This window comes from Channa argus, chromosome 20, assembly GCF_033026475.1.
Source record: "Channa argus isolate prfri chromosome 20, Channa argus male v1.0, whole genome shotgun sequence".
Taxonomy (NCBI): domain Eukaryota; kingdom Metazoa; phylum Chordata; class Actinopteri; order Anabantiformes; family Channidae; genus Channa; species Channa argus.
The window spans coordinates 19,520,558-19,542,847 of record NC_090216.1 but is presented as its reverse complement, the minus strand read 5'-3'; the positions used below and the strand labels follow the sequence as shown (position 1 = coordinate 19,542,847).

Sequence of the window (22,290 nt, the reverse complement as noted above, 5' to 3'; positions counted from 1 at the left end):
TGTCTTTAGTGTACAGTAAACACAAATGAATTAGCCTTGCTGTTCCAACTTGGTAGGGAAGAGATGCCAATTTACCTACCTACATTGATAGCTGCTGGGCCCCTTCACAGGGTGTTTTCTTTCCCATATATTTTAACATTGCTAATAACAGTGTTGACATCATCACAACCACATCATAATATCTCCTACCTTTCCTTTTACACCAGCTTTCTTATCTTATATTTATCATGTCACTTGCGCACACACACCCACACACACACACGCACACACACATGCCCTTCTTACACATCAGCCACACTTCAGCCTTGGACTTCAACCCCTCTCAGTGAAATTTGATGCAGCACTGCATCTCTTCTTCCGCCTTCTGTAACCTATCCCTTTTAGATTTCTAGTGCCACTGCTCTGACAGGTAGGCTGCTTTTCTTTGTTTTAAACTTCTGCAGCAGATCAGATGCAAACATATTTCTAGCATTTTAAGTGACTTGACACAGGGATTGTAACAAAGGAAACTGTATTTTTGTCTTTATGCTGCTGCTACTGCTGTATGTTATTATAGGTAGGTTAGTAGGTAAGTACTTCATCTATTGTTCTTACCTTGTATAAACAAAACTGGCAATTTTCTTGTTTTTGCTAGTTTTTATGGTTCAGTTGTATCACCGCCAGTCTATTTGGTGGTGGTGTTTTATGAGGTTTGGACTATGAACATTGGAGCTATTAGGCTACAGCTAATTTGTAGCCTATGTCAGCTGATCAAGCCTAGTTAGACTCATCCAGGGCAAGTCTCAATTGTGTGTGTATGTGTGTGTGTGAGATATATATATATATATATATATATATATATATATATATATATATATATATATATATATATATATATATATATATATATATATACACATCTCCCATTTTTTTATTAGGTCTTTATTAAATGTTAAAAGCTTGACCCATGTGAGTACATATGGCAATAAAGTTCTATTCCATTCTTTCGGTCATTTTAAAGCAATTATGTAAAAAAATAAAAACAAACCTAAAAAAATTATACTTCAGACTAAATTCACTTACAAAGAGAAAATTTTTTTACTTAAGCTTCATCTAAGCCTCTTACTTAAGCGGCACATCTCTAAATGTACACATTTAATTCAGGTTATCTAGCATGTTAAAACACTGTACTGTATATTAACTTTTACAACTCTAGAGAAATAGTTCTAATTTAGTAATAGTTATTCTTTAGGGATGTGTCAGCTTGGGAGTTTGGAGAGTTTATGATGCTTTAATATTCAGGGACTCCGGATAAAATATTTTTATTCAGGATAAAATGCTGATGCTTTGCTGCAATAAGCACTTATTTGTGTTACCTGATAATGAACTTGTTGTGTTACTGCATATCACAGAATCTAACAGGTGATGAGCGTTCCTGTTTTTCAGGTTATCAAAAATAATTAAAAAATGTTATACTGAGGACTTTCATTACCCATGTTTACATCAACACGTGTGTATATTTAATGTCAGTGTGAAAGGTAAATTTGCTGTACACTGGAGACATTTGGGCTAAAGATTGCAATAAAATAAAAGCTCAGAATTTCAGCTTTTATTTAATGCTATTTAGATCTTGATATGTGAAACAACATAAAGTTGGAACTTTTTATATCAGATCACCCACATTTTAAGTGCGCAAAAGTAAAGTAAATAGTGTTTTCAGTAAATAGTGTTAAGATTTGTTCAAATACATGTTGGCTTAATAAGGGACTCTAAAATGTCTTTCTGTGTTGGCCCTGTGACAGACTGGCAAACTGTCCAGATTGTACTCTGCCTCTCACCCAATGACAGCTGGGATAAGCTCCAGCAGCCCTATGACCCTGATCAGGAGAAGCAATTTAAAGATAGATGGATAGATGGATATTAAATGACAATCCATGTGATAGTCAATCAGAGATATTGAGATTATAACATAAAATGACTAAGAGGATTTGTAGTAATACTAAAGGTGTTGGCTGAGCTGCTATGATTTCTAATGCAGTTGTTTGATTTGGGACTGTCACTGTAAACCCTCACATGAAGATAGAGTAGGCCTAGCCCATGGATCCACTTTTAGCTATTTGACTGACTGAAAATATTGCGAGGCTACAACAAAGGGAAATAATTTGCTGCATAAATACATTTGCGCACCCACATTTAATCTAAAATGCAAACACACGCATTTATTAAAATTTTAGCCATTTATCTGATAGCTGTATCTGTTCAAAATCAACAGAATAAACAACTAACTGTGTATTAAGAATATACAAATGTATAAAAGAACAGAGATAGAGATAAATGGAATGGCTTAGACTCTTTGAGCTGTAAACATGTCTAAACTTATTGGACTTTTGGACTCTCATATGAGGTGGGGCAAGACTATGGGTGTTGCAGAAGTATAAAAAGGGTTATGATTCTAAGAACAGGTCTGAGTAAACACATGCCTCAGAGAGAGATGAGGAAGTGTGTATCCGGATAACAAGTGCCTGTCATCTGAGGAACTGAGAAACTCAACTAAGGAGTTAAAGGAAAGGGTGTTAATTTGGTGATTAATGTGACTTTTACATCATAATTGATTGAACTTGTTTGTCTTCAATTTCAGGAATTTAATAGGAACAGAGTAAAAGCACCGACAAAGACTGTATTTCTAGATATGGTAAGTCTGACAAATTTAATGCTCTATCAGTAGAACTGACCTAGCTTTTAACCACACTCTAATATTTGATGCTGTTTTTAGGATGTGGGGATGTTGGAGATCCCTGCTCAGCTGTCAGCAAGACTGCGCAGTGGAGCAGGTCAGCTCAAACTACTCAACAAGAGGACTGAATACATCTGCACATATGAGATATGCTGCTATTGTTTTTCAGCCTTTTGTGATTGTAGTTTTAATTCTATCCACCAGGGTGCCAGCATGTGTCAGGAGTCACAGAGGTTGCACCTCCACAGGTGAAGGCAGAACATAAGCTCATGCTGCCTGTGGATATAGACAGATACCCTTTCTCTCGTTATGCCAAGTCCATTTTAAAGGTGAGTCAGGCCTAAGTCTTTTTTTTTTTTGTCCTTTCAGCTTATCCCGTAAGTTCAGGGTCGCCACAGCGGATCATTGTCTGCATGTTGATTTGCCATTGTTTTTATGCAGGATGCCCTTCCTGACACAACCCTCCCCAATTTTTACTTAGCTTGGTAGTCCCTGTGGTCTGTGGACGACTGCCTTATCAACAGAGCTACAGCCGCCCCCTATTTAAGCATAATTTCTAAAACACATGGCAGACAATGAAGACTCAGCAGGAAGTAGTCAATATCAGTGAGATGTTGGTAATTTTAACAAAAGATTACCTTAATAAACCATAGGCTTTAAATCTGCCTGACAAAAGACCACCAGATATAAAGGAAATCCTTACTGATGTTGCTTCTTATTGTTCTAATTTGGGTAGTACATGTATATAAATGCCATTAAACTTCCAATTGACTTCCCTATATGAAAAAAATCTCTCTATGTTAAGCCAAAAAATTGATGACATCACAACACCTTCAGTTCAGATTTATGTCTTTTTGCTCACACTATGGAGTTTGTAATCATTGTCAACCTGCTTTTTCAGAGCTCCCCCAGATGACATCATCTGACGCTTGTATTAATGGAAAAACTTCTCCAGGTAAAGTCATCTGGAGGAGTTTTTCAGCTAGAATTGGAGAAATATTTTAATATAGGGAAGTCAGGGGGACGTTTAAAAGCATTAATGTACATTTATACCCTAAACTAAACTCTCACATAGAGACCAAGCTGTAATTTGGTGAAGTTGCCCCTTAGTCCATTATGGCTCCACAACTGTACGAGTAACCTTAGTTTCATATCAACCAGGGCTTGATATTAACTTTTTGTGCTTACTAGTCATTGTGGCTAGTGGTTTTCCAAATCTAACAGACACTCCTTTCCCTGGTTTCTATTTTGTTGATGGTGAAATGTTTTACATGATTTAGGTTCACTATGTTCACTATGCCATTCTGTGCAGGTTGTGCTCATTGTAGTTAGTGTCAAATTGGACTTATTAATTGGAGAGTATTATTTCAGATGCATTTTAAGAAGCCCTAATTAGCCCTAATTATTATTTTACTACAGTAAAATAATAATTAAGGCTGTTAATTGTGTGTGTGAATGGGCATATAAGAAGCAGTGTAAAGCGCTTTGATTGCCAGTTAGTAGAAAAGCGCTATATAAGTGCAAAACATTTATATCAGTTTTCCTAGTCTGAGTTACTTGAACCCTGTGCCAGTAAGGGAATAGGACAATATAATTGAACCTGCCTTAAGGGTGTTAAGCAGGGTTTTGAGCAGTATCTTAGCTGTTCCTAGGACTGCACTCTTCTGGACAAAAATCTCAGATGTTGTTCCTGCAATCTGCTGGAGCCACTCTCCCTGTTTGAGAGTCCTATTGCCAGGGTACCAATTGTGCTTTAATCTTCCACATCTTTTCTAACTTTTCTTTCAGTCCTTGGTATTTGCTGATACATTTAGATTAGATTAAATTCCACTTTATTGTCATTACGCATGTACAAGGCAACAAAATGCAGTTTAGTATCTAACCAGAAGTGCAATAAGCAGTGCAAAATATCCAGTGTCTATAGTATGTACAAGATAGGCACTATTTTTGACATAATGTACATGTGGAAGTACTATGGACTAATACTGTATATAGATGGAAGTACTACTGACATAAAATATAGATGGAAGTACTATGGATATAATACACAGATGGAAGTACTATGAACAAAATAATATATAGATAGTCCCACTGCTTTTATCCTGACTGAATGAAATCACAGGCAGCTTTTTGCCTGGCTTTGCTAATGGTGCTAGACAAGTGTTGAGGAAAAACAGTTACTGGAGCATATCAGCAAGGGACAACAAGGATGAAAAAAAAAAAAAATACTCCACCTTAGTATATAGTTAATCAAGTGTTGACTGGCTCTAATTGCAGAGATTGTGTTTTCAGGTCTGTTTACAGCTACTATAGAAGCCTCAGGAGAAACTATAAATACCTATTTACAAGCCATTATGTCCAAATTGTACATTTGGGGTGTTAGTTAGGGAGGGTTGTGTCAGGAAGGGCATCCACTGTAGAACCTGTGCCAAATCAACATTTAGAAAGATAATCTGCTGTGGTTAATCTGAACCCACAGGATAAGTCAAAAGAATAAAAATTGTACCTTTAGTTAAATGGACATTAAGGTACAATTTTCTGTCCTTTTGACTTATCTGTACCTTTAGTGCGATGGACAGTTGGTAAGGCAGCCGTCCACACACCACAGGGTGAGTGGTTTGATTCCCGGTCCCGGCTATATGTCAAAGTGTCTCTGGGCAAGACAGTTAACCCCCAACAGGCCTTTCCCATCCCCAGCTATGCAGTGCTGGTCCAAGCCCAGTAGAAATTGGGGAGGGTTGGTCAGGAAGGGCATCTGGCATTAAAAACTGGACCAAATCAACATGCTGACAATGATCTGCTGTGACAACTCTGAACTCACGGGATAAGCTAAAAGGACAAATAAATAAATAAAAAGGTGCAATGGACATTAATTATGATGCATAACTGAATAAACAATAGTTGACAGCGGAGTGCATAAGCTAATGCATAATATTCCATACGTGTATGAGTAAAATTAATGAGAAGTTGGACCAGTGTGTGAGATGATACAGTTCACTGTTTGTATATGCAGGACTCAGTGGGGGCAGAGTTCAGTAATGTAGAAGTAATAGAAGCTGTCCCAGAGTCTGGTTGTTTTAGTCCGGAGGCTCCTGAAGTGCCCCCCCGAAGGGCAGGTGGATCAACAGTCTATAGAAAGGATAAGAAGAGTCCTTGACAATGCTGCAAGCTAATCGCAGGCAGCATTACCTTTGGACATCATCAATGGCTGGAAATGGAGTCCCTGCTTTGCGTTGGGCAGTTTTGCAGTGTCTTGCGCTCAGTAAAAGGGCAGTTCTCGTACTAGACTGTGATACTGCTGGTGAGGATGCTCTCTATTGCACAGCGGCAGAAGCTCACCGGAATCACTGAAGACTGGTCTCCAGGTTCTTCTGCAGTGTCTTCAAGAAGAAGAGATGCTGGTGAGCCTTCTTGACCAGGCTGGAGTTGTTGGTGACAGGACAGGTCCTCTGAGATGTGGGTCCCCAGGAACTTGAAGCTAGTAAAATGTATAACAGCCATTCATGTGAAAGGGGTCATGCATGCCTCCATTTTCGCTTGGGAGATGGGAGAGATGCTATGCAGCTGGCCAACACTCACTGAGAGCAACTAAATTGGGGTTCAGTGTCTTGCTCAAGGACACTTTGACATGTGAGGAGCCGGGGATTGAACTAACCAACCAACAACTGCGAGATTGGTGGACAACCACTCTATCTTCCTTCGCCACAGTTGCAAGGTTTGCCAGGGCCAGTCGCTCAAAGTACTTTATAACAATAGGTGTGAGTGCTACAGGGTGTTAGTCGTTCAGGCATCAAGGTGGAGTGTTTTGGCACTGGCACAATAGAAGTGGATTTTAAGCATGTAGGCACGGGTGATGGAATGAGAGACGGGTTGAAAATGTCTGTAAAAACCTCAGTGAGCTGACCAGCATATGCCCTGAGCACATGTCTGGGGATCCCATCCAGCAGCCTTGTGTGGATTAATCCCGCTAAGCGCAGCATAGGCATTTGTGGAGCTGAGTGTGAGGGGCTGGAGGTCTGCAGAGGAAGTGGTCTTGGTTTGACTTGCTTTGAGTGCGAAAAGCGCTATATAAGTGCGGACCATTTACCATTTGATATCCTGTCTTCACTAATAATTATCTTTATTTTTGGCCTCTGTAAGGACACATGGTGCCAGCCTCAAGGAAACCCTCTCCAGAGACCTCTCACCTGTTTGGAGACTGAAGATGCCAGAACTGCATTGGAGATTTACAAACTGGTATGTGTTAGTGATTATATTAAAGATTACATCAAATTCTTCGCATTAGGCTAATTTATGATTTCCTATCAGATCATGCGGTTTATAAGTGAACCAGATCTCAGTGGCTGGCAGGAGCAGTTGCTGGGTAACTACATAGTTGAGAAGGGCCAGAACCAGCCAGCTTTGAGGGATGAGATCCTGGCCCAGTTAGTTTACAACACTTGGGGCATGCAGGAGGAACAGGACAGTCTGAGGGGCTGGCTGTTGCTGGCTTGCTGCCTCAGTGCTTTCACCCCCTCACCAACACTGGACAAACCCCTACTCAAGTAAGTCCTTGCACATGTGTGTTGCAACAAACCTATATCTATACCTATACCTGTCTGTACATTGCTCAGTCTGGAGTATTTTTTTCTCAGGTATGTATCCGACCATGGTCCAGGGGAGTACCGCTCACTGTGCCAACACAAACTGCTGACATCTCTGGAGGTCCCAGCTCCCGCTGTCCGCATCTATCCACCCACTAGGCTAGAGTGGACCTCCAATCAGAGGAAAGGCACCATGTTGCTGGATGTACACACCTTCAATGGTGAGACCGGCAATTTTAGAAATTTTGCTATGTGGTGTAACTGTTTTAGTTTGGCCAGTGCCATAATGTATTTTTTAATAAACCCATCTATTTTTAAAGATGAAAAATTGACCACTGAAGTTGAGTCATGGACCACTGGAGAGCAGCTGGCCTCATGGCTTCTTAATTTCAGGTATTTGTCCAGTTTCAAACATATAGTGTATTTTCTGTACCTCCCTTAACTTGTGTCTCATAGTAAATTGTCCCTTGTGCTCCTGCTCCATGTGTTATTGGTGTGTGACAGAGGTGTGTCTGAAGCTGTGAAGGGCTGGTCGGTATCTCTTCTGACCGATGCAGGCTGGTCAGATCTGGCTGGCTCAGATTTTGTCATGGATCTGCTGGCAGGTGCAGAAGCTGAAGTGCTGCCGCCACCAGGAATACCCTTCCCTACAAATTCAGACTACCTATTCAGCAGCCAGGGAGACAGGTAGATCACTGACAAGAGCTGACTGTTGACTGGACCAATCCAGAATTGTTTGAAGAAGATTTGTTCTGTCTCTCCCATGTCCTTCAGGATGCCAGCTGTAAATATGGACAATATTCCACCAGCACCTCCAGTTCAAGCTCCTGGGCTACCTCCACTTGAAGGGAGCCCCTGGAGAAGAGATTATCCACAGGAAGGTAGGTGCTAAGGCCATGTAATGCTGCATATCTGCACAGGGAATAAGACCATGTGACTAAGACAAAGGACAAAGGATCCTGTGTTTTAAAAGAATGTAATTAATTGATTTATATTATACCAGCTCATAACTGCATAACTATCTCTGCAAAGCAAAACAACTTCCAATTCAATTCATTTCAACTCAACTTTATTTATATAGTGCCAATTTACAACAAAGTCATCTCAAGGCAATAGTCAATACAATAAAAATGTATAGAGAAAACCCAACCATTCCCCCTTCAGCGAGCCCCTCCAGTGGAGTGGAATAACTCCCTTTAACGTGAGAAACCTCCAGCAGAACCAGGCTCAGGGTGGACAGCCATCTGCCTTGACCGGTTGGGGTGAGAGAGAAAATAAAAGACCAAAAAGGCAATAACAAAACATCAGGCAGAGTGGAAGGACCAGTAGTTGTGAACTGCAAAATACACAGCTCCAAAGACAAGGACACCTGCAGAAAGGGACAGAGAGATGGAGAAAGAGAAGAAGAAAGACAAGTAAGGGAGAAGGAAAGTTTCTCCCTTACTTAATGTCATACAATGGAGACAATTGTGGGGTGAGAAGACAGAGGGACAAGTGGAGGAAAAGAGCCTAGAGGAAGGTTTAACAGCATGATTATAACTAACTATAAGCTTTAACAAAGAGGAAGGTTTTAAGCCTAGACTTAAAAGTAGAGACGGTGTCTGCTTCCCAAAGAGCTGGTTCCACAGGAGAGGAGCTTGACCTAACAGCTCCGCTATTGGTGTGTGTGTGAGAGCTGTAATTGCAAATGGGGGAATGAGAGGCAGTGTAAAGCACTTTGAGTACCAATAGGTAGAAAAGCGCTATATAAGTACAGACCATTTAAGTATTCTGAGATTGAAGGGGTCTACTGGGATAATATGGTACTATGAGATCTTTTATATATGATGGAGCTTGACTGTTTAGAGCTTTATATGTAAGAAGCAGAGTTTTAAATTCTATTTAAACCCCTGCTTCCTAGCCCTTCCAGAGACCCTAGCCACTCTTACAACATGCTAACGCTTAGTGGAGACATACGCATGTTGATTTTGATCTAATTTCTCTGAACATCTATTATTTCCTACTGTATTCTCATGATTGAATGGATTTTTATTTTCTGACCATGATGGGAACATGTCATAGACCACCATTGATGTTTGGTGCGCAGCTACTAAGAACATGAAAACAAGAACACACATGACAACGACTTTATTACAGGAGCTGTGGATTATGTGCACTGACCAAAGATAACCAAATGCTTGCTTATTTGTAAATAATTAATAATAATTATTTGAAAAAATAGTTTTTCTCTTGAGATCAGAGATTGTCTAATATTTTGTGTGTTTTTTATGAGTAATACACTCAAATTTAATCAATCAATAAAGGGTTTTCTTTAAGTCATCTTTTTCAGATCTATGCCAGAAAACACTTTGAGTATTTTTAAAGTATTTTGAGTAAAGCCAGTTAAAACTAATGTTCTGTTTTCTATTACATCAGTGGCTCTAGATGCTAAAATATTTACTGTTTGTTAGTGTTAAGGATGAATTAGATTAATAGCATATTTACCACTTGGTTACTACCTATTTCTGCATTAATAACTGTGCTTTTTTTACTTATAATAAGGCCAATGCCTTGTGTCAGTGCAACACAATAATGATATAACATCACCATATGAACTTGGCAAATGTGTTGGCAAACTGTTGTGTATTTGCACATCCAGCAGATCCAGAGCAATATTACTATAGCATTGATGTAATAATTTGTTTGATTTTACTTACTGGAAAGTTTCTAAGATTCAGGAATTACTGTAAGAATTAATTTTGTGTTCCCTCATTAACATTATTTATACTGTGCATGGGGTAGTGAATCAAGAAATGTTTCCAGTTAAAAACACTACAATCCATCAAAATACAATCCACCCAAATTGTATGTTTCAATGGTGATCAGTTCCTTTTATCAATGCTGGCATTTCTTTCTGAAAGTTGATCATTTGCAAACTTCAAATGCTGTAACCTTAAACTTGACATCGGAAAATGTACAACAAGAATCCTTAAGGAGTCATGGAGGATGTTCCGAATCCCAGATATTAAAATATCAATGCTGACAAAACCTGTGTTGAAATATATATTTTTAAAAAGATTATACACCGTGTGCACAATTATTAAGTTGTATTTTTTTAGGATTAATTTTGCAATGGACACAGAGCTCCACTTCGACTCAGACGCCAGCAAGGTGGAGGTGGGGTACTGGTATGGGCAGGTATTATTAAAGATGAGCTACTTGGACCTTTTCAGGTTCAAAATGGACTCAAAATTAACTCTCAGACGTACTGCCAATTTTTAAAAGACACTTTCTTCAAGCAGTGGTACAGGAAAAAGTCTGCATCTTTCAAGAAGACTTTGATTTTTATGCAAGACAACGCTCGTTCACATGCATCAAAGTACTCCACTACGTGGCTGGCCAGTAAGGTCCTTAAAGATGAAAAACTAATGACATGACCCCCTTCTTCACCCGACTTAAACCCTATTGAGAAGTTTTGGGCCCTTCTTAAGCAGGAAATTTACAGTGAAGGTAAACAGTACAGCTCTCTGAACAGTGTCTGGGAGGCTGTGGTTGCGGCTGCACAAAAAGTTGATTTTGACCAGATCAAGAAACTGACTGATTCCGTGAACGGAAGGCTTGTGACTTAAACTTATTCAAAAGAAAGGTGGCTATATTGGTCACTGATGTTTTCTTTTTGAAATTTCAGAAATGTTTATTTGTAAATTTTTAGTTGGTTTTTTTTTTTTCACTTCCACAGGTGAAAATAATGGGATGAGATGGGAAAATCTTTGTTTTTCATTTTTGCATAATAATTCTGGATTAATAGTTGCTTAATAATGGTGTAAATGTAGATATTCTCTTAAGAATGCCAAAACTTCACTTTTACTACTTAAATGTTCAGGTTTGAGGGTTCATTAACATTTTGGATTGATAGTTGTACAATAACAAAATTAATCCTCAAAAATTCAACTTGCCTAATAATTGTGCACACAGTGTATACTGTGTATATATGTTTCCACACAGAATATTGATTAGGAAATCAAATCAAAGAGAATCATATCCAAAAGCTAGAATCAATAATGGCATCTGAATCAATACATTTATATCAGTCCCTATCCGTATCTGTTTTAACTTCTCTCTACTTCTTCACAGGGCGTGGTCGACAGATGGACGCCTATGTTGATGACTTGTTTGATCCTGTTCTGGACCAAGGACCCCCAGTCAGTGATGTCATCAGAATTACTTTTTTTTTTAACTATATCCTGTGATTAATCCAATGCTTATATTTCCACGTGTTTGTAAGCTTTAAAGTTAAACGTATTAAGCTTTATACTGTTAGGTTTCCAGCAAATACTCAATGCTCTCTGATGGGTAATATATACCTCGGTTGTTTCTTTTTACTGCAGTTGAGTTGTATTCAGTCTTAGAAGGACCTGCACTTTTTCTAAAACAGTTTACTCTGTCGTTTACATTGTAATCTTTATGCTTGTGTGTGTGTGCGTGTATTTGTAGGACATGAACAGAGTAGCCATGCTAAATCACAGGATGAGAGGAGGAGGAGGGGTTGGACCCATGCACCCTGGAATGTATGGAGCTGGTAGGAAACTGCTGTTTTGACATAACACAAACCACACCATGAGCATAACTTGTTGTATAGTTGAAATAGAAAACCGTTATAACTGGATACAGTTTCTAAGATTAGATTTGTGTCTTTGTGATGGGCAATTCAGGGCCTAGAAGTATATTTTTACTTCCACATAAATTATAATTAATTATAATAATTAGAAATAAAACAAAACAAAAGTTAACCATAGTAAGTGTAGTTTTTAAAATGTGTAAAAAAGCTTTGTAATTAGTAGGTGTTAAAACGCAGTCTGTGTAGGACTTAAAAGTTCTCAGTTTAACTCTTTTTGAATTCTGAATGGAATGTTGTGTAAACCTGTTTAAATTCTATTACGACCAGATGTATAGTAACACTAATGAAACCTAAGTCAAATGAAGGTAATTAGAGTACATTTTTGGCAGAGGATGAAATTAGATCCACAATCAAACCTGTTCATTTAATTTACAGTAACTGGGTTAATGACACAAAATGCATCAATTATACAAGTCAGTACTATTCAATTATTCTATAAACACCACAAATACTTGCTGGATTAGTGAGGGGCACATACAGATGTCTGTATAGTTATTCATATTTAATGTAGGTAAATCCCCCTCCAGTCCACATAAATGGGCATAAGACTGAGAGAATGCAGAGCCGTTTGAACACAGGAATCTTGCACAGAATTGTTTTTTTAAGTTGAGAAATTCAAGAACAACCAAATAAAATCTAAAGAAGGTTGAGCACTGAACTCCAAACCCCAGTCTGGTCTCAAATTAGAACATATGTAATTAGAACAGATAATTTTGTTTTCTAGGTATGCCTATGACAATGCCAAGCTATCCAATGGGTAAGTGAGAAGGTTCATGTGTGTTATCAAGAATCAAATGTATTATGTCCTTCTGAGATATTGTCAATGCTTTAATCCTTTTCCATAGTTTTAGTTTCTCTTATTTTTACTCTGCCCATTTCCCCCTAGGAATATCCAGCTATGGTGTAGCTCCCATGATGCCAACCATGCCAACAATGCCAGGTAATCCGATTGCATGATGTTTTTAGCCACTTAATTCAGCAAATCCAAAAGACACCATTTTGCATGGAGTTTATCACTATGTATATTTAAGAAAATAAATCAAACAAAAGACTTAATGTATTCTTAATGTTAAGTTTCAATTCAAATAACATTATCTAGAGCAATTTTTCAGTTTGGATGGTGTCATCAGGAGGAGCTTTCAATTCAGATGACATCATCTGAAGGACTTCTATATAATGAGCAACCAGTCATTGCCTGAATTGAAAAAGGGTTTTAACTCATAACACCTTTTATCTGATTTTCTAAATGTACCCCCCTTCTTTGAGTGTATGCCCCAGTCTGGCCACTGTCTTAAAATGCTCATGAGATTAAAATAAATGCAGAATGCAGCAGTTTCAGTACTAAAATGCAAATCTCTACACGACAATTTGTTATAACTGTGTCTACCTAGCTATGATGCCTCAGGCTGCCATGCCTGCTCCTCCTGACCCGATGCAGATAGCAGCAACACAGCAGGCCTTCATCAACCAGCAGGCCCTTCTTATGGTGAGGAGCAACAAATGTGTGTCATGCTGTTTTTACAGCATAATAAAGGTTTTTAATTTCTGTTCGTTCATTAATCTTCCCTACTGCCTACCTCCAATCTAAATATGTATTTGTTTGTCCCCTGTGTTCAGGCCCAGCAGATGACCCTGCAGGCAATGACTCTTTCCCAAGTGCAGACACAGGAGCAACAAAGGAAGAAAGAGCAGGAAATAAGAAAGCAGGAGGAGGAGAGAAAACAAAGACGGCAGTCTAATCAGCGCGCTAGGGAAGGTTCACCCTCTCCACGAACTCCCTCACCCCCACCTGTCAAGCCCAAAGCACCTGCACCTAAACGCACCTCGAGCCACAGGCAGCCTCAGTCTGAAGTAATTTTTTAATTTCTTTTTCTGATACATTTTGCAAAACTATCCTTATTTACAGTTCGTTACACTATCCATGAATTAAATAACGGTTGACTTAATTTGGTTATTTTAATTTTAAAGTGAAAACAGATCTCTATATAATCTATGTTGTAAATTAAACATTAAATTATAAAACTAAAAGGAAACGTTTAGAAACGTTACTTTTACTTAATTAGAGATCATCTGAGTGTAGTGAATGTGTCTGAAGGATTTAAAAAAAATATTGAAATAAAAATAATGAAAATATTATTAAAAGGCAGAAGCCAGGGGGCCAATACAAGAACATTTTCTAGTCATTAATATATCTTGATGTACAGTAAATTCTTTATCAACAAGTGGAAGAAACATGACACAGTTATATATCTGCCTAAAGCAGGCCATGCAAAAATGAAAAACCATGCAAAAAGGAGACTAGTGAGGGAGGCCACCAGACACCTTTGAAGGAGTTACAAGCTTCAGCAGCTGAGATATGAGAGACTATATTGAAAACGACTGTGCCTGTGCTGTTTCCTAGCCATAGCATTAAAGATACCATAATATCTTTTAGCAGACATGCAAATTACAACTAAACAGCAAACACTAGGGACAACTCAGGGGTTCAGTGTCTTGCCCAGGGACATTACGACTTGTAGCCAGAGTCAAACCACTGACCCTGTGGTTCATGGACCAACTAAGCGACAGCCGCCCACACCTAGGCTTACGCAACCTTGTCTTTTAATTTCTTAAATGTGAATCACTGCTATCACTGGGTGTCTTCCTATTCATTAGAGGTGATATATTGTGTCTCCATTTTGTGCACAGCCAGCAAGAGATGATGATTTAGCAGAGCCAGATAACCTGCACTCTTTCAGAGACAAAAGGGATTACTTCCAGAAAATTGGTGAGTGAGCCTGACAAGTAAACATCAGTAATACTGTACATGCAGCTTCTTCTTGAAAACATATTGTGTGTCGTGTACAATTGTAATGCAGGAGATTTTGCAATGGTCTCTCCCCTCCTATCCTTAAGGCACTCAAAATGAATCCAAAAGCCCAAAGCCTTTGCCAGCAACCTCCAGCCCGCCCAGACAGCAGCGATCCTCACCACCAATGCAGCTTCCACCACCCCCACCTATAGCACCAAAGCCTGATGGTGAGAAAATGTGTTATTTTAATAAATAAGGAAAATATCTTCTTGCCCTTATCTTCAGACAGTTGTTATATAATATGCAGATTGGTCCTTAACGAATGCACCCAAAGGGAAAAGCACCATGCCATCATATTGTGCATACATTTTGTTATACCAACTGATGGTACAGAAAGGGAATCAAATGAAGAACCTATGATATACTTCCAGTCTCTCCTTTCCCATAGTGAATGTTCTCAGCAGCTCCCCAGCTAAAAAAGCAGAAGCCACTGTCCCAGCTCCTCTCACCAAGCCTAGGCCTGAGCCCACCTCCAATATCAGAGAGATCATCAAGCAATACAACAGCCGACCCCAACCAGAGCCCAAACCTTTTGAGCCTGTCAGGTCAGTTTCAACATGTATCTATCTTGGTAAATGGTCTGCATTATATAGCGCATTTCTACCTATTGGCACTCAAAGCGCTTTACACTAAATGGTCTGCACTTATATAGCGCTTTTCTACCTATTGGCACTCAAAGCGCTTTACACTGCTTCTTATTCACCCATTCACACTTACAATCACACACACATTCATACACCGATGGGGGAGCTGCTATGCAGCTGGCCAACACTCACCGGGAGCAGCTAAGTTGGGGTTCAGTGTCTTGCTCAAGGACACTTCGACATATGACCAGAGGAGCCGGGGATTGAACCAACAACTGTGAGATTGGTGGACAACCGCTCTACCTTCCTGTGCCACAGTCGCCCACACTGCTTCTCATTCACCCATTCAAACATACAGTCAGACTCCCATGGGGGAGCTGCTATGCAGCTGGCCAACGCTCACGGGAGCAACAAAGTTGTGGTCACTTCAACCTGCACCACAGTCACCACAATCCTGCCAGATTTTACCTTGTCCTGTCCTGTCCTTCCTCACAACTAAACAACTGTATAAATTCAGATTTTTGAATGAGACTCATTCTCCTATTCTGCCATTAAAGATTGAAACAGCATAATGTCCCTGACCTTTTTCTCGCTACTGTTAGTTGTGCAGCCAGTATGTGTAACATATAAAGAACAGAGAAGAACTAATGTAGGTTGCAGACTGACAAAAATTCTATGTGAGTAGTGCCGGTCCAAGCCCGGTAGAAATTGGGGAGGGTTGCATCAGGAATGGCATCCAGTGTAAAATAAAAAATAAATTAAAAAAATTTGCCAAATCAACATCCGGACAATAATCCTCTGTGGCGAACCTGAACTCACAGGAAAAGCCAAAAGGTCAAAAAGAAAAAAACCTATTTGTACTTGCGTTTTCCGCCTAGGCCTTCTGTAGAACATCCGAAAGTTCTGCTGTGCTGCTTTGCTAGTGTTCCCGAACTTGGTCCAGCTACCAGCTCAGTTGAGATTGCCAAGCCATCACCGAGAGTATTCAACCATTTACTTTCTTTTTCTGATAATTTCCCAACCAGAAAGAATGCTTGAGGTTATTGTCTGCAAAATGAAGTTATGCCCAACTAATTGTTGCCCAGAAGGAATGGCATGCCTCTTCAGCATGGTATCCATGCTGACTGAGGATACTTTGCACATGATGCAGATCACACACACCAAAGTATCCCCACATCATCACATTTCCACTTTCATGCCAATTGTGTTAGGCAGGCAAAGATGTTGTTGTCTTTTGTGGGTGTCAGAGTTCTACTTCTGACACAAATTGTTCATTTGGATCTAGACACTTCAAACCTTGACTCATCAATGTATTAGACTTTGTTCCAGTCATGTCAAGTCCATTGTTTGTGCACTTTGGCCAATTGAAGCCAAAATGCAAAATGACTTGCCAACCTTTGTAGATTTGTTTTCTTTTTTAACACCTCGGAGAGACATTCATGGTCAATTTAAGAGCATTCACATTTGAATTTTTAGAAAACCTGATCATTAGAATGCCAGGATGTTTTTTGTTTTTTTACTTTTTGCATATGTTTGATGCAATTCTTCTTAGATTTTGTATATAAATTATCCTTAGATAAAACAAATTTTAAGTCACAAGCTATGAAAAAGGACTTATGGTAGAAAAAATGACATTTATAAAGATAAAACATATGACTCATATACCAGAGTTTAGTGTGTTGTGGATGCTGTGCACTGAATTATATTGTTTTCTATGTGGTTTTATGCTTTGAAGTGCTTTCTGGGTAAGGAAGTGAAACCCAATCAGTTAGATGCATTCATATCTGTAATGCTCTTCACAGACCTCCTGTAAGGCAGTTTCTAAAGAAGAGTGACCCCAAAAAAGAAGCCCTGGCCAAACTCAAGAACAAAGCACCAGATTCACCTCAGAAGGTTAGGAAATAATCAAAAAAATAATAATTTAATTAAAGGCACTGTCCTTCTGAAACATACAGTATAATACATCCTCACATTTTCATGGCCTTCCTATGCAGAAAACATGGGTGGCCTCTCCACAGCCTTCACCTCCCTCCACCCAGAGTTCCCGCGTGATCTCTAGTAGCATGAGGGAGAAACAACGCTCCTTGGAAGACCTGTTTGGCTCCCAGCGGTCCAAGGATCCACTGCCTTCTCCCCCCAACTCCCCACCTCCTCCTCCTGCACCCACTCTTCAGGACATTCCCGACCCTCCACTAATGGAAGCCCCATCTCTCAGTGGGTGTTGCTTACTTTGTTTTCTAGACATTATACTTACAAAGATTAAAAGCTTCTGATACATATATTATAAGCGGTATTTAATGAAATATTGTAGCTGCAACTTAACTACAGTGTCCTTCACTCACTGTTTATTAAATTTAGATACGATTCCAAATGAGGAGGGGATTCAGTCCAAGCTCCATCGTTTTTCTGCTGGCGTCTACTTCTCTTACTCAAGCATGCCAGGAAAACTGTTTTTGCGGAAAGAAGTAAGAAATATGCTATGCGCATATATGCACATCTACACACATGCAAGTATAGCAGATTATGTAAATATATATCAGTAAATAGAAAAATTAGCCTACTATGTATACACCTCTAAATGAAGCAAAATCTCACCTTTCTGAGGTTTGTCAAAGGATGTTGTACAACATACAGTGCTATTATCTCTTCAACTGAGCTGCAATTTGCTCACTGATGCTCCTGGTGTTTAGGGAAAAATTACAATTTAATTGCGATTCTCAGCAATTTGCTCCTCATGTAAGTGTTCAACTTCCAGAATATGAGTGTGTGGATAAGTATTTCCAGTTTGGACACAGACTTTTGACGAGTGACATCTATTTATGGCATGACAATGTTTAGACTAACATGGGTAAATATCATTCTAATATTCTGAAATGAGAATCCTTGAGGATGCCTTTGGTGATATGAAGAGGGAGAGGTACAGTGTCCACTATCTCCTCCATGTTTGGTGCCATTTGTGGTACCACTTTTTTGAGAAAAGAAATTACTTCATCTCTGATGTTTAGATCATTCCTGCTCCTTCTACTATTCTTTCAATCCTGCATCTTTTATCAGGACTGCTACTTTTTCTTCCAGAACTTTCACCTGATACAGTCTTCAATCTCCTCAGCATTAAATTCCAGCGCCTTTGCCAGGCTGACAGTCATTACACTGTTCTCCTTCAATTTAATGTCAATGTTTTCCATTTTATTCTCATGTTTGTCAAACCTGGTGTCCAGGATAACTATTGCAGCCAGATTAGTAAAAATACATTAGCCATCTTGTAATATCCTTAACTTCCCTCTCAGGACTACAAGTGTACAACCCAATGCTTATTGGAGTGGAAGTAGAAATGTGTAAAATCCAGAATAAAAGGCTGATAGCTGAAAGTCTTGTGATTTGCTGAAAGTTTGAATGATTTCTTCAGGCTTTAGCATGCCCGACTGGTTAAAGCTAAAATAGGACAAAGAGCAACAGAATCTCTCCATTCATTTATAAGAAAAAATTGCTGAAAAAAGCTGAACAGAGAGAATTTATTTTGGTATTTTCAGCTTATCCCGTGAGTTCAGGGTTGCCACAGTGACCCGCACTGTGCAGCTAGGGATGGGCTGTAGGGGGTTCAGTGTCTTGCATGTGCTAGGGAAGAGTGGGCCGTGAACCTCCAAAACTATGGTCGTTAGGTGGCCACTCTACCAACTGAGCCACTGCCACCCAACTGGGTGCAGAGAGAACAGGTAAGAATAACAGTGGCAAGCTGATTTCGGAGCAAAGAAAAGTCTTATTTGAAGAGGAATGGAGATAGGTCAGGAGTATGGTAGTTTTTGCCTCTATTGGTAAGTCCAGGAAATGGTAGTGAAGGCCAGGAGTTGGCAAGGGCATGCTGGTGGTGAGGACTGGAGGAGATGGTGGCCAGGAGGAAGGGATCAGCTGGGGAGAGAGGAAACTTAAAGGTGAATGGCACAAAGGTGAATGGCACAGTGATTCGTATTTGGCAGGAAGAAGGTGATGACAGATCTAAAAAAAATATACAACCCAAAGAGCTAAAAAAAAAACTCAATCCAAAGGGCTCAAAAAAACAATCTAAAAATATCTATCCAGTTCCAATGAACACATTTAAATTACATTTATATTCCCATTAAGACAGTTTCCGAGATCAGTTTCCATCAGAGTTACTTATTCCACACATCCATTATGCAAATCCAATTCCACATCCAAAAGCTCAATAAACAGACAACAGGGGACTTATGGTTCTAAGGAGGTACCGGGGTTTTCGGAAGAATCACAGGCAGACAGGACCTTGCAGGCAGGCACCAGAAAATCGAAAGCAGGAAACTGGAGAATTCAGTGGCAGTAACACAGGATGACAATCTAAAATACAGCTGAGGGAAGAGCTGGGTATAAATAGGTATGAGGCACAGATGAAAACAATCAGTACTGATACAACCCAAAGAACTTTTCAGTCACTCTACTGAAGTGACTGAAAAAAATAGAGCAGGTAGGGGAATAGAAGGGTTTCAAAATAAAAGTCCAGGAAACAGGAAATGGAGCAAGAGTCTTAAGGAGTTCTCAATAAGCATTTGAACTAGAAACAGGGTATTTGAGCTGGTAACCTTACTGTCATAATCCAACATCTTTAATATTAAGTCTCTCTTCAGGTATTTTACCCTAAGGAGATGTTCAACAGTCCCTACATCCTCAATCTCTTATGTGAACAGGTTAGTGTATTTACTGGTGTCGTGAGTAATCCCACCATACAGTACCTTTTGATTCAGTGTTTTTCTTGCATTAAACATGGACTCTAACTTAGTCATTGTGTGACATTTACAAGATCATGAGGGACACATACTCTGACAGCTGTATAAGGATTAGCAGAGACGAGAGGAGGAAGATGAAGGATCTGCTCGGTGAGATGCTGCTGTTGATAATCTGTATTTTTGGAATAATTGCATCACAATCTTACAAAACTGAGACAATCTTAATCAGTGCTTGGAGTAAATACTTTGTGATTGCTGTACACTTGATTCCATAATTTATTCTGTCTCTGTCACTCTCTCTTTCCCTCTTTTTACCATTACTCATCTGCAGCAAATTTTAATGTTGGAACAACTACAAGCACTATCCAGGATGACAGTATGAAGAAGAGGATTATCATTGCTGCTAGAGACAACTGGGAGAATTACTATAGTCGACTGTTCCCTGTGAAGGTGAGCAACACAATACTATCTGTCTATTGTTCATGACATAGCTGTTGTATGCATTCACAAACTAGTCAAATTACAGTGTACATATGTCTGTTTATGACAAATAATGTATGAGTCTAAAGACTGAAAGAATGTAAGTTATTTTTATATCTATAACAATTGAGGGATTCTTATATGTTATAGGAACATTTAGGAACATTTGGTTAATGTTTTTATATTCAGGGTTAGGTTTGCTCTCAGATTTACTTTCCTTGCACTCGAAACTGTGTGCACTCAGCTTTCCTGTGCTCAACCTCAAACCATTGCTTTGAGCTGCTGCTGCTCATTTATATCTCTGCAATTGCACTCAGAATTTTCTTTTTTTGGTAGGTAACCTGTGGCAACACTATCATAATTTACCAACCAATAGGATTCATTCCTATTCGTTAATTCCACATTGACCAAGTAACAGGTGGAGCAGAATGCTGACTGGAAGATGATTATGGTACTAGGTTTAGCATGTAGCATTATCCTGTCTATCTAGAATGAGTTAAAATAGAGGAGAAGCTGCTGTGGCTGCTGTTTTACATTTTTGGAGCCGTGCAACCTGCTTAATAGAGTACATACATAAATCACCATACAGCAGCTGTCTACAAGTTCATATCTCAGTTAAGTAACTTTTTGTTTGCTTTTACGTTTTTTAGTTGTTTTTTTACACTAACAGCATTGCTAATGTTAATCAAAATACAATCAAGACTTCTTTTTTTAACATAAGGTTTTACCACTTATACCAGTTTTCACTCTCATATTTGGCCTTGGACTTGAAGCTATAGCATGTGTGGCAAGTTCAGTTTTTGGCAATCCGAGAAGGAAATAGGAGAAAAGTAAATTAGTTAGAATTACTTTTATGAGGCCCAAGGGTGGTAGTGAGGGGTAATGTTGAGGCTTGGCAGCAATGGATGACATTTAGGGAGATAGCTTTGTCTGCTGGGACCTCCAAAAAGTTGTTGCTCAAGTTCACTGAGTACAGACGAAGGCAATGAGTGCAATAAAGGTTGCAGGTATATAAATAATATTCTGAATTCCTAGCGTACTTGTTTGTTAGTTAATTTAAGATTCCAGTGGGTGAGGGTTGATGAGGTGGATCTCAAAGCAGGGTAGGATGAACAGGAGGCTACAGTGGTTAAGAGGTAGACAAGATCCAATAGATCCAAAAGATACAATATCCAAATCCAACATCCAACTAATTTGACTTGCACTTCAGATTAGAGCATATAACAGAAAATTAGGACAAGTCTTCAGGTCAGGCAGGTAAGTAAACAAGTAAGGCAAAACCAGGAGTTTTTGAGAAGCAGAAACAGGGGACAATCTGATAAGGTAACTGAGAGCAGGAAGAGGAGACAGAGGAACGGGTGAAACTAATAAGACACAGATTAGCAAAATAGTAATCAAAGGAAGAGAGGTAAATCTTTGCAGACCGGAAGTGATGGTTAACATGGAGTGCATGGTGAGCAAGATAATGCTGTTTCCACAGGAAGTAAGCTGGGATGTGAAAGCACCATGTTTATGGTAGTATTTAATTTGTTTTCTTTTCTTTTGTTTTTGTTTGTTTTTTATCTTTTTGACATTTTACACCATTGCAGTAGACTTGAAATGAATCAGTCAACATGTCAGTAAATTTAAAAAACCTTATAAAATTAAAGTGCTTGAGTCTCATCTCCAGGCCTGATGGCCTAACTAACA

The 22,290-nt window shown here is 39.2% G+C and overlaps 1 protein-coding gene across 6 annotated transcripts in view; it reads left to right on the top strand.

Moving 5' to 3' along the window:
* The first annotated feature begins 322 nt into the window (after window positions 1-322).
* The window catches only part of myo15b (myosin XVB), a 38,790-nt gene continuing 16,822 nt past the window's right edge, over window positions 323-22,290 (top strand). The window contains exons 1-25 of one of the 6 annotated variants that reach the window (XM_067488359.1): window positions 323-409; window positions 2,618-2,671; window positions 2,753-2,810; window positions 2,918-3,042; window positions 6,854-6,949; window positions 7,022-7,257; window positions 7,348-7,517; window positions 7,617-7,689; window positions 7,801-7,983; window positions 8,071-8,177; window positions 11,410-11,477; window positions 11,770-11,854; window positions 12,678-12,710; window positions 12,840-12,893; window positions 13,345-13,439; window positions 13,571-13,804; window positions 14,642-14,720; window positions 14,849-14,971; window positions 15,193-15,349; window positions 17,191-17,281; window positions 17,383-17,602; window positions 17,747-17,853; window positions 20,023-20,082; window positions 20,196-20,271; window positions 20,453-20,571. In XM_067488359.1, coding sequence (XP_067344460.1) covers window positions 2,669-2,671; window positions 2,753-2,810; window positions 2,918-3,042; window positions 6,854-6,949; window positions 7,022-7,257; window positions 7,348-7,517; window positions 7,617-7,689; window positions 7,801-7,983; window positions 8,071-8,177; window positions 11,410-11,477; window positions 11,770-11,854; window positions 12,678-12,710; window positions 12,840-12,893; window positions 13,345-13,439; window positions 13,571-13,804; window positions 14,642-14,720; window positions 14,849-14,971; window positions 15,193-15,349; window positions 17,191-17,281; window positions 17,383-17,602; window positions 17,747-17,853; window positions 20,023-20,082; window positions 20,196-20,271; window positions 20,453-20,571 — 2,652 coding nt within the window. In that variant the 5' untranslated portion in view covers window positions 323-409; window positions 2,618-2,668. The other 5 variants (XM_067488360.1, XM_067488362.1, XM_067488361.1 and 2 more) reach the window with 5 other exon arrangements.